This window comes from Equus caballus, chromosome 17 (genome assembly GCF_041296265.1).
Source record: "Equus caballus isolate H_3958 breed thoroughbred chromosome 17, TB-T2T, whole genome shotgun sequence".
NCBI classification, from domain to species: Eukaryota; Metazoa; Chordata; class Mammalia; order Perissodactyla; family Equidae; genus Equus; species Equus caballus.
Genome location: NC_091700.1, coordinates 98653968 through 98665863, shown reverse-complemented (window position 1 = coordinate 98665863; position 11896 = coordinate 98653968). Strand labels below are relative to the sequence as shown.

At 47.9% G+C, this 11896-nt stretch overlaps 1 protein-coding gene across 2 annotated transcripts in view; it reads left to right on the top strand.

The window, feature by feature from the left end:
• Nucleotides 1–504: 504 nt before the first annotated feature.
• Nucleotides 505–11896, top strand: part of ANKRD10 (ankyrin repeat domain 10) — a 34083-nt gene continuing 22691 nt past the window's right edge. Inside the window, exons 1-3 of one of the 2 annotated variants that reach the window (XM_023621841.2) lie at nucleotides 505–921; nucleotides 4339–4491; nucleotides 9045–9136. In XM_023621841.2, coding sequence (XP_023477609.1) covers nucleotides 712–921; nucleotides 4339–4491; nucleotides 9045–9136 — 455 coding nt within the window. In that variant the 5' untranslated portion in view covers nucleotides 505–711. Of the gene's footprint in view, nucleotides 922–1726; nucleotides 3577–4338; nucleotides 4492–9044; nucleotides 9137–11896 lie in introns of those variants that run through there. The other variant, XM_014732193.3, reaches the window with a different exon arrangement.

Here is an 11896-nt window from a genome sequence, read left to right as displayed (position 1 = left end):
CCGGACCCTGCTGCAGGTCCCGCCCCCTGCTCCCGGGCCCAGCCCTCGCCGCTCCAGGCATCTGCTCCCTGCCCGGCCCCTCCGGGCCCGGTCCCTGCTCCATGTCCCGTCCCTACTCCAGGCCCCGCCCCTGCCCCCTGTTCCTGGCCCCAGCTCCCGCCGCTCCAGGCATCTGCTCCCTGCCCGGCCCCTCCGGGCCCGGTCCCTGCTCCATGTCCCGTCCCTACTCCAGGCCCCGCCCCTGCTCCCGGCCCCAGCCCCCGCCGCTCCAGGCATCTGCTCCCCTGCCTGGCTCCGCTACGCCCCGTCCCCGCTCCCGGCCCCGCCCCCTGTCCCTGGCCCCAACCCTCGCCGCTCCAGGCATCTGCTCCCTGCCGGGTCCCGCCAGGCCTCTTGCCTGCTCCAGGTCCCGCCCCCTCCTCCAGCTCGCGGTCCCTGCTCCCGGCCTCAGCCCCAGCCGACCCGGGCGTCTGCCCAAGCCCGGCTCCTCCAGCCCCGCCCCCCGCTCCTGGCGCCGCCCCCTGACGTCCAGGCCCCGCCCCGCCCCGCCCCCTGTGCGTGCTCGGCTCTGCAGCCGGCGGGACGCGGCGGCGGCGGCGGCGGCGGCGGGGCAGCGGCTCTCCTCTCGCTCCTTTGTGCTGCGGCGGCAGCCTCTCGGGCTCTCGCTCGCGCGTCCTCTCGGCCCGCCAGCCCGCGCCTTCCGGTGACACCATGTCGGCGGCAGGAGCGGGAGCGGGCGCGGAGGCGGGCTTCTCCAGCGAGGAGCTCCTGTCGCTCCGCTTCCCGCTGCACCGCGCCTGCCGCGACGGGGACCTGGCCGCGCTCTGCTCGCTGCTGCAGCAGACGCCGCGCGCCCACCTGGCCGCAGAGGACTCCTTCTACGGCTGGACGCCCGTGCACTGGGCCGCGCACTTCGGCAAGGTGGGCGCGGGCGCTTTAAGGCGCCATTTTCCGCGGCTTTCCTGTGGGGGTCTGGGAAGGTGGGATCTGAGGTGCTGGGGGCGCGGGGCGTGCCGGGAGCGCGGGGCGGAAGCGGGGTCGACGGCGCCCCGAGGGGCCCGGGGCGCATGTGCGGCGCTGCGGGCGCTGGGGGCCCCGAGGGGGCGCGGGGCGTGCCGGGAGCGCGGAGCGGAAGCGGGCCCGGCGGCGCCCTGAGGGGCCTAGGGCGCATGTGCGGCGGCGCTGGTTTCAAACGGGAGCGGCTGCCCGGAGGCGCCGGCTTCCCTGAGGCTCCACCCTGGCCGAGTAGGGCCCGCTTCGGGCACCGCGCCTTGGCGCCTGCCGTCGGACGGGAGTGCGGGTCCACCCACGGCAGCTGCGCGGAGGGCCCCGGGTCCCGCGGCTGGTGTGCGCGGGGCTGAGGAGGAGAGGCCCCGGGGCGGCGCCCCTGAGGGAGGCTGTGGGCCTGCGGGGCCCTGTCCCGCCGTGGGGGGCGCTGTGCGGGGCGCTGCGGGACTGTGAGGGGCACCGCGGGACTGCGGCGGTCGCAAGGCGTCTCCCGCGCGCTGACGTCGACGCGGGCGGCGCGGGCGCGGAGGTCGGGCCGTGCGTGCTGGAAGCGGCCGGCCGCGCGGGCACGACGTCTGCGGGGACGGGCGCGCTGTCGGCCGCAGGCTGAGTGCTGGCCGGTCGGGGGCGGAAGAACCTGAGTAAGTTGCGGAGGCGACTGTGTGCGGTGCGTAGGGACGTTTGGAGAAACGGCGTAAGGGCGTTTGTGTACGACGTTGTGCGCTTCCGACGTTCTTCGCTTGCTGGAGTGTAGTGAAATCGGTGGTGGTGGCGTTAAGAGCGTTTCAGCTGCTGTAGAGGGGTTGGATTGGGTAGATAATTTTCTTGTGGAGCCTCTACGTTCTCCTGTGTGTTTTTTTTTTTCAGTTATTTAAGAATTTGAGAACAGAGTGCTACTTTACGTTTTTAGAAGATTAGATAACGTTTTCCTCCTTTGTGCAGTAACTGAGGTTATCTGATCAGGGATCAGTCCTAAGAGGAGGCTCACGATGCGTTTCACAAGTGACTTTAGTGATTGGGATTTACGTGCCCAAACTTCGGGACGCTTAGAAGCGTTCTCCCTCTGAAATGACGGGTTTGGGTTGAGGGAAAGCGGCGGCTTTGCAGAAGCGCCCGCGGGGTGAGGTGCCGTCGGTGGTTCCGGGCAGCCCGCGCGTCTGAGGCCTGGTCCCGGCGGGGCGGCTGCGTGCGGGGCGGCGTCTCGAGTCCGCTCGAGGGGACGGAGGCGGGGGAGCGCGGGCGCCGGTGCCCGGCCCGCCTCGGTGCTGCTCGTTAGGCGGGGCCTGGCTCCAGGCGTCGCTTCTCGGCGTCTGTGTCCGCGTGTGTTCTGGGGAAAGACGCCCTTGTCACAGGCGCGGACACTTGGGGGGGGCGGTGAGCCCTGATCCCCCCGTGCTGGGTGCGAACGACGGTTGTAGGACCGTCTGGGACGTTCTGTAGAGTGTTAAAGCCTCCTCACGGACGGTCGTTTGGAATGTTCGTTTACCAACCGAAGGACGCCTGTAGGGGCTAAAAATCACCGTGACTGCCGTCGAACGCTGAAAGTGGTCGGTTTTCCGTTACGTGCGTCTGATGGCAAAACTCAGCCGCGTTCCGTTTCTGAGAGTCTCGGCTTGTCCCGGGCGTGAGTGGCAGGCCAGCCGTGGAGGCCCGGCGCTGTGGCCGGAGCCGGTGCCGCGGGGTTTCCGGCCGCGCCGTCGCGGGGCTGTGGTCTCGGATGCGGAGGGGCCGCAGAGACATCCTCTGGTCTGTGAGGAGAAGCGGCCGGCGGAAGTGGGCCGGCCCTCGGGCCGCGGCTGCCCCCGGCCCCCGCCTCTGCGCCTTTAAGCCCGCGCGGCTCTGAGGAGCTCCCGACTTCCCGCCTGTGCTCCTGGGGCTGTGCCCGCTGTGCGCAAGTTACCCGAGCTCTTGGGAACTTTGTTCCCGGAGGGCTAGACATCAGGATTTAAATCCTCTAATTATACCTTGCCTTTACAGGCTTTCACGTTGAACCGTGTATTTCCACAGTCCAGACCCAACTTCCTACCTTGAACTCAGAAGTAGCAGAGTTAAGGCCGGGGTGCTCTCCATGTTAAGATAAACCACTGTGGGCGTGCCAAGTGATTTTCATCCTTGTTTCGTTTTTGTTTGATTCGAGACTGTTCCTCTTGTGACTACTACTGGCACTTGGATTTTTCACTCAGGACGTTAATAAAGGCACCGTGTAAAAAGTATACCGAAGTCGTGTCTGTTTGTTAGCTGTCAGTCCTGGATTCAAGTCCCGTGAAGACAGGGGTCATGTTTTAAATGGCTGCACTCCGGACTGTGAGAGTTCGTGTCCCACAGGTGTTCTTGGCAGCCTTCTGTCCTTTGCAAGGAAAGGCCTGAGTTGCTGAAAGAGGGTGAGGGACTTGGGCTGAGATCAGAGTGTAGCTGTGTGTTCTTCATTTGAGGTCTGTCCTCTGCAAGAGAACTGTTGGCACTTAGAGCTGTTTGACTGACTGCCTCCTGCTTCGGGCGGGGAAGCGGGGCAGCTCGGGATCCAGGATTTGAGGACAGCAGGCCCTCTCCGACAGCGCGTCGCACATGGTAGGCGCTTGCTGAGTACTTGGTGAGTGTGATGAATGCTTTGATCCAGAGGCTTGTGCAGTGTCGGTGCCTGGCTGCAAAGTCTTGTCTTGACTCGCATCTTCCTCGCAGTCACCTGCTAGGCGCGGAGCTCGCTGTGCTCTGGGCTTTTCACGTCGGTGGGGGCATTCTCTACAAAGAGTTTGAAAGGCTAAGTGCTGCCCTCTCACTTACGTGACACATCTTTTCCCTAAGAAAGTAATTTGGATGCTGGGCCTCAGCTGAGTATCCAGTGGATGCTGTGTTGCCAAACGGGTGCGTAGTACAGTTGTGCGAGCTGCGGAAACAGTCTTTGAGAAGTTTCCTGTGGCTACACAAGCCTTTTTTAACCCACCAATTACTTTAACATTTTTATTGTTTAGAATAGTGTGTGAAAGTGACAAAATCTAGTTTTGATAGAAGTCTTTGAATAATGCAATCTAATCTTTTCTGATTTTGGCTTTTTCAGTTGTGGGAAAAACAAAATAAATTTGTGTAGTGTCAATCTTTTTAACTTCGTGTCCTATTTACCAACTTTTTTGACAGGGACAAGGAAAAATATTCTTTTAAATGTTTTTTCAAATTTGTATGGGATTGGGAAGGAATGACTGACTGTTCCCCAGGACAGAAAAAAAGTTGGTAACCGAAAAGGCCATGTCTCTGTTACAAAATTTAGGTTATTTGTGTAATTAACAGTATACCGACATTTATGCATGTTTCATTCCCCCCCTGCTCTTTTTGAAGTTGGAATGCTTAATACAGTTGGTGCAAGCTGGAGCCACGCTTGATGTCTCCACCACCCGTTATGCGCAGACCCCAGCCCACATTGCTGCTTTTGGGGGACACCCTCAATGCCTCATCTGGTTGATTCAAGCAGGAGCCAGCATTAACAAACCGGTAAGGGAGTGTGATGGTCGACTTGGTTTGTTTTGTTTTCTTTTTCCACTTATGATTACATGGTGTTGTCTTAAATTGAGGCCTTAATTAGAGTTTGATATATTTATGTATGGGCTAATGGGAATTTGTGTTTATTGAATTATTTGTGGGTAATAGGAGTTTCCCATAGCAGTGCTTTCACCTGTTGTATGACTGGCTGTGACCCGCAGCCATCCAAGGCAATTTGCCCACGGTTACAGCTGCCAACTAAAGAGTATGGCCTTGAGCCCAGGTCTCCTGGCTCCCCTGCTCGCAGCTGCCTTTGCTGCTTTTCCACAGGTGATTGTGAAGACACATCCGTGCTAGCAAAAGAATGGCTCTGACATCGTCTCTGTGGTTAGGTTAGCATCAGCAGATTGACCAATGTGAGTTAATGCTGCTTCAGGTACACGGTGGGGGTGATGACAGATGCAGATAAGTAGCCAAGTGTTGTGAAGGAAGTGACTCTCAGACGCCACATGCAGGGAGTGTGCATTTAAGTGCGCAAACATGAACATGAGAGTGCCAGTTTTTTCATGTAATTTCAGTATTCTTTTCACTTTGGTGGGAAAAAAACACAAGAAGAGTGTTTAGCTTACTGGGAGCTCTCTTCCCTAGACAGACGTTTGGTGTAGAAGACTCCATGGATAGTCTGACTGGAGCAGCCCCAGATTTAGCCCCCTGCCGCGAGGGTGGATTCCTCAGAGGGACTTATGCCTCTGGCTTTGTACCTGTTCTTCATGCCTTTCTACTTTTCTCTTTCACTTTATCCTGTTTTTATATGCTTTTTCCACTGATATCAAGAGACTGCTGTGTGCAGAGGAACTGTTATTTCCGCCTTTCTGCTTTTGTCTTTCCTAACATTCACCCCCGGTCATAACCAGGTATAAAGTAGTTGCAAGCCCCTCTCAGGAAGATAACTCAGCTACCCACCTAAGAAGCAAGTCGTTGAGGAAAGGGGTGTTCAGCAGTGGGTCAGTGGGAAAGGGAAGTGAAGGATCAGAGGGCAGTTTGTTCTCAGTAAAAGACTTGTAGGAGAGAGGACGGACGGGGAGAGCCCTAGATTTTAGGCCTGTTTCTGTTACAAAACTGGAACTCGGGAGGTGGGACAAGTTAGGCTTCCCCTGCTGCCCCTTCCTCTCTTCCTTCAGCCTCCACGCACTGAATCTTTGTGTGTACGTACTTCTCTGCCGCTTTGCGGCTTTTATCCCTGTGCTCAGAAGTCATGAATGGGCAGCTGTGCACTGTTATTTCACGAGGCATTGCCTGTCTCTCCACTTGTCTCATTCCTGGTCCTGCATCCTTTCCTCCTTTCTCCTGGTAGAGGGCACCTGGCTCAGCCTCTTCATCTCTCTGGCCTTCGGCAAGTCATTTACTTGATCTGTGGCTCAGTCTCCTTATCAATAAACTATGCATAATCCATGAATGGCAGTAATTAATATTTAGTATTAATATGTAATTTAAGTATAGAATATTCTTCTTTTTGTTTTGAGGAAGATCAGCCCTGAGCTAACATCTACTGCCAATCCTCCTCTTTTTGCTGAGGAAGACTGGCCCTCAGCTAACGTGAGTGCCCGTCTTCCTCTACTTTATATGTGGGACGCCTGCCACAGCGTGGTTTGCCAGGCAGTGCCATGTCCACACCCAGGATCCAAACCGGCAAACCCCGGGCTGCCAAAGTGGAACGTGCGCACTTAACCGCTGCACCACTGGGCCAGGCCCTAGAATATTCTTTATGTTAATTTTCATTAAATTGTTACATATCACCTAATTTAGAGAGGTCTAATGAAATTGTCTAACAGTGCTTTTCAGACCTTTTTAAATGTAGAAGCCTCTTTTTAGTATAGTGTTTTGTAGCAACTCAGTATTTTCCACAGAGAAGGTTTGCCACTCTGCCCCTCCCTTCCTCCAAGCTGCTCTGCATGGAAATCTCTGAACCCTGCTCCCAGATCCCACTCTCTCCACGGCCCTCCTGTGTGTAAACTGCCCAGCTGGCTCAACATCCTGAGTCTGCTCACGTACAAGGGGTCGCTTGTGTTTCTTAAGCATGCTGGCGTTGCTCCTGAAAGCGTCTCAGTGCCGTGCTCTCGTGCTGAGCTTCAGTCTGGGTCTCAGATGTCGTCTTGCTCTGTTAGCTAGCAGTTGGACTGCTGTGATGGGCACGCAGTGACCCCTAAGGTCCCAGGAGCCCTTTTGTTGGCTCCCCCAACGCAGTGTTGACTCATCTTGAGGTAGACAGTTTTTCTCACTTCCTACATAAGCTGTTATAAAATCAGATCCAGGTGTTTTTTATTCTTTTTTTGTCTGTGTATGTGTAATATATTTGAACCCAGCGTAGTGTTTCTTAATAACATTTTGTTGATTTTAACTCATCTCCTAGTCTTAATTTTTTGGCATATTAGTTACTAACCATTGTAAGTTCATTTTCCTCGAGTTTCATAGAGACTCTGCCATTGCTAAGGTCAGCGTAAGGGGCTACTGGAACTCAGATGTACTGTCTACAGGCTCTGTGTTCTAAGTTTACCCAGAGGAAGTTAGTTTTCAAGTGATTTATTTTTGGTGAGTAACTACCCATGGGGATCACTTTTTTTAAGTGTTTGCGAGTCATCTCTTTCATCCCCCTTTTGTTGACATTTGATGTTGCCTTTAGTTTCTTGTAACTAAATTAGAAATAAGGTTTTTCTTTCTTAAAATTCAAGGTGACTTGTCTGTCTTCAGATTTCCAGCACCTCTTCCGCTTTATTACTCAGTTTGCCAACTATAGTTCTAGACTCATACTACAAACAGTTTGGTATTTTTGAAATGTGACTGGTCTGAGCTTGAGATGTGAGTAACCTTAAAATGGCTTTTTACTCTTACTCTCTTAGCTGCAGTGTCCTTGAAATAGTGTTTGTTATGCCCTTCCCAGCTTAAAGATGTTCTCCTTGTATAACACAAAACAAGAGCTGGGTAGTTTTGCTTTTTCTCTGTCATCTGGTGTATCCTACCTTCTGCTTGAAATAGTAGAGAAAACCCTTATTTTTTCTTCTTGTGCCAGAGATAGCTGTAGAAGCGCTTTTTTGTTTTCTTGAGCTTTTTTTCCCTCCCAAAACCTCATCTAAATCTCACTTCTGCTTTTCCTGGCAGTACTTGTATGTAATTTTTATTTGTCCTTATTATGTACCTTGTCTCTCTCCTACCCCACTTTTTGGGAGGTATGGGGTAGGTTTTTGTTTTTTTAAAAATCTAAGTTCACTAGATAGTTCCCATACAGCCACATGGTTTTCTGTTTCTTTCTTCAAAAATGGGATTATTCTGTTTAGAACTTTATATCACTTTTGAGCTTATTTTTAAGTAAATACATACACTTTTCCCTCCACTAAGCAGTCGAGTCTTTCATATTATATTTTCCTGTAAAATAATCTATCACTCTTTCTTTTTACTTTGGCCTTCACCTCCATTTTTTCCGCTGTGAGTTAACATGCATTGGTGAAGGACTCAAGTATCAACTGAATTTATAAACTGTTTTCTCAGCACCACGCACTGTGTACTGTGGCCTCACTCCTGTTTTATATCTTTGTCCCTGAATTGTGTGTAGCCATCTACTGCCAAGTTCAGCTTCCAGTGATGTGGAAGTGTGATTGATTCAGGAACTGTTGCTGCTTAGCCAGTCGGAATTACCCAGGCAGAAAGTCCTAAATCAGTTTTTCTAACAGAAATGACTTCCTTCTCTTGATTGCTGTATCTTTCTTTACCTCTTGTTTGTTTGAGAGCCTGTGAGTGAAACTGTATTTCAGATTTTTTCCATTCCTATGGTGTAAGCTAATTCATCGTTTTTGAATAGCGACATTAGTCTCCAGAGTCATTTCCTTGAGTCGCTTCCTCCACCTCTTCCAGCCTTGTTTTCTGAAGCAGAAATCTGCTTCTAATGTAGCCTTCCTAAATGTCCTTGAACGAAGTTGTCCATCACAAACAGCCTGAGTTGTATACAAAGCTGGCTTTTTGATGCTTCTGTCCTCTCTTCTCATCTCTTCCTGGCCTTAAAGTTTAACACCAACCGTCTTGTCCAAAGTATCGTCCTAATTCCAGTTCAAGATAAGAAATCCCAGGGAGGCATTGATGATGTGTTGACTCAGGCCAGCCTTGTGGTAGACTAGGTGAACATGGGTAGCGTGGACCAGACATTATGTGCTGTTTCTTGGCCTTGATTACCTTTTGTTTTTAAATAATTTGTCGGAGGATAGTTATTTGGGGTTTTATATACAACACATTTGTGCTAAGATCCAGCATAAAATGATTTCTAAACCGCCATCTAGAGTGTCTGCTGTCACAGCTGGAGAAGCCCCATGGTTTTTTCTTCTTTAAGAATTCAGGAGAAAGTGCTCCTTCCCTGGTCTGCTTTTATTTTCTCTTTGTGTTCTGCTTCAAATTTGGCTCACCATATTTTATTTCAAACGTGAATGTGTGGTGCATGATCTATGTTAACTATTTTACTTTACAATGTAGAAGTCTTGTTGGATCTGTATATTTGTGCGTGTCACTTTTTGTTGTTTCAGGACTGTGAGGGTGAGACTCCCATTCACAAGGCAGCTCGCTCTGGGAGCCTAGAGTGCGTCCGTGCCCTGGTGGCCAACGGGGCTCACATCGAGTAAGTGTCTTCAGTTATTCCTCCCAACCAAAGCTGTAGTTAGAGGTGTTGTGTTTAGAGACAGTATTTAGAGCAAGCAAAGGTCCTGACCTTTGTTTGTAACATCATTAATAGAATTTTGCTTTTTAGATCAGTTGGCCTTAGTGAGCAGAACTGTTGCGTGGGTTAAGTTGACCACTAGCAGAAGGGGCCCTAATTTCACAGCAGCCTCAGAATTCTTGCTGTGAGAGAGAGCATATTAGGATGGAAAGAACAGTTACCTATTCAGTTTGGAACCTGGCATTGTTGACTTTGCCACTGACTAGTTGTGTCACTGTGGTCAAGTCTTCAAACTTTTCTTTGCCAAGTTTTAATTTTGAAACCAGGGCCTGGAATTGAATTAGAATACATTTCCAGGCCTCTTTGGCTCAAAAACTTTTTCCACACAATTGGCTCTTCTAAATTTTTATTTCCCCATCTTTCAGCAGATGTGAGATTGTGTTTTAAAGCCTATTATGACTTTTAATGATTTATGGCGCCTTATAAAATAGATCTGTATACATTAAAGACTTAAACTCAGTCTGAGCTTTTGATACTGATGGCGTTATTTTAGAGTATCCTTGTTTTAGCTTAGTTTACATCAACTAGCTTATTTATGGTTTGATAGAACAATATTTAAACGTATTAATCTAAAAATGTAAACTTGTATGCAAATCATTAGCTAGCCATGGCATTATACATTTATTTTAGGTATTAAATTTATTTGTATTAACTTTCTCTTAAAGATTTATATTATAAAAATTTTTTTCTGCAGTTACAGCATTAACAAAATGGATGTGGTTTTCACCCTTAAGTGTTGAGTGTAAGCTATAGAGCTGTAATAACCAAAATAACTATGATAATATCAGCTTTTTTGTTTGACCTTGTCTTGAATATTTTATAAAAATTAATTACAAACCACTTTATTCTAATTGGAAATGTGAAAATTTAGACTTTGGGAGAAATAAAACCCACAAAACTAACTTAGTTTAACCCTTTGGTTTCCACTTCATTGTTTTGACTCTGTCTTATAATAAGTATTGAAAAGAGATCCTGGACAGCAAAACTGTATAGGTTAATGCAAGGCCTGTCTAGTACCAGGGCTGTCATTAGGCTCTTAGTATCTTGGCTTCTGTTTCATTAAGTATTACGGTTCAGATCAGTCATTAGTTTGGGCTTGGATCATTTACTTCTGTAGCAATTGAGTATTGTAAATGTGACCTGTGTTAACTGTTACGTTGCAGGGAGCCTTGTGACTGCATATGTAGTTATGACTTAAGGTAATGTAAAAACAACTGATAATGTGAATATTTATTACGCAATCTCTAAAACATTGAGATGATTCTCAATGGATTGCTTTAAAGCAAAGTTATAGATGCAGTTTTCTTAGCTATATTTAGATTAAAACCTCAAATCTTTGATTTTAATAACAGAAGCTTTAATTACAAAATACAGAGTCATAAAATAATTTATTTAAATTGCTTAATTGTCATTTATTGAAATAAAGAATAATTAGAAGTTGATCTATTTAATAACTTATTTTTCTAAGCAAAACTCTAATTGGTCCTGAACATTTTATTACTAAGATGTTAGTTTTACTCATTTTAATGGATAGCTTAATCCTTTGAGCCAATAAATATCACTGTGTCCTTTTTTTAATAGGTGTCTTTTTTTAAATGACATCATTTTGTTTACAGTTCTGTCCTTGGTTACAGGACCCTCGAGTGTCTCTTTTCCACCAAGTGTGACTGAGCATGGCCTCAAGTGCCAGTCTGTTTTTCCTTCTCAGTATAAGAGCCACTCTCTCAAGACCCTGCATTATGGTGATTTCCCTTGACTGAACTTTGAGATATTTTTTAGAAGAAATATTTAGCCTGAGCCACTTAGCCAAAAGCAATTCTTAAAATTATGAGTCTTTGGCCTAGAGATGGAGCACAACTAATCGTTATTTATTACTATTGTGTATGTGATTATTTTGTTTTAACATCTAGATGAAATGTCAGTTTTTGCCAGGAAGCTACATTGTAAATTGCTTTTTGATATCTGTTCAGCATATTTTTATAGTATTAACACTTTTAGTGTACCAACAAATAATAGTTTGATTCCCCCAAATTATGGTTCTTAGATCTATTTTACTTGTTTTCTATTGTACTACTCATATGGTAAAGTATAGTCCTAGCAAATAAAATGCCTTTTTCTTTTTTTAGGAAGATCAAAGGGCACAGAATCTATTTACTTACTTAAAGTTACTTATTTTTTTCCCAGCTCAGAATGGGCCAGATTATTAATTCTTCATGTTATATACTGTAATATTTAGGAGATAATATAAATTTTTCCTTTCCTGTGAATAGATTAAAAGGTGTCTCATATCCATATTTTATCACACTTGGTGGTAATTAATAATTTTGTTATTAATTCCTACTTTGCTTTTTATATATATGCTACATGAAGTGGCCAAAGTCTTAAGTTGCTGCGTTTTTTGGTCATTGTGTAGATAATGAGGAGGGCAAGTGTACACTGCGTCTGTGGCTAGAATGGTTTGTTATATAACTTACTTGTCAATGTAGGCCGCATCTGTAAGATAACGCATGTCAGCTGCTGTGCATCGTATTACATTTTCTAGCACCACACGTGAGTATGTTGATGGAGTTTCTTTTTCTTCTCTTATTTTACATCTTAAGTTTTGGTGCCAAGTTTTCTTTTTCATGTGAGATTTTGTTTCTGCTTATATGATGGTCATTA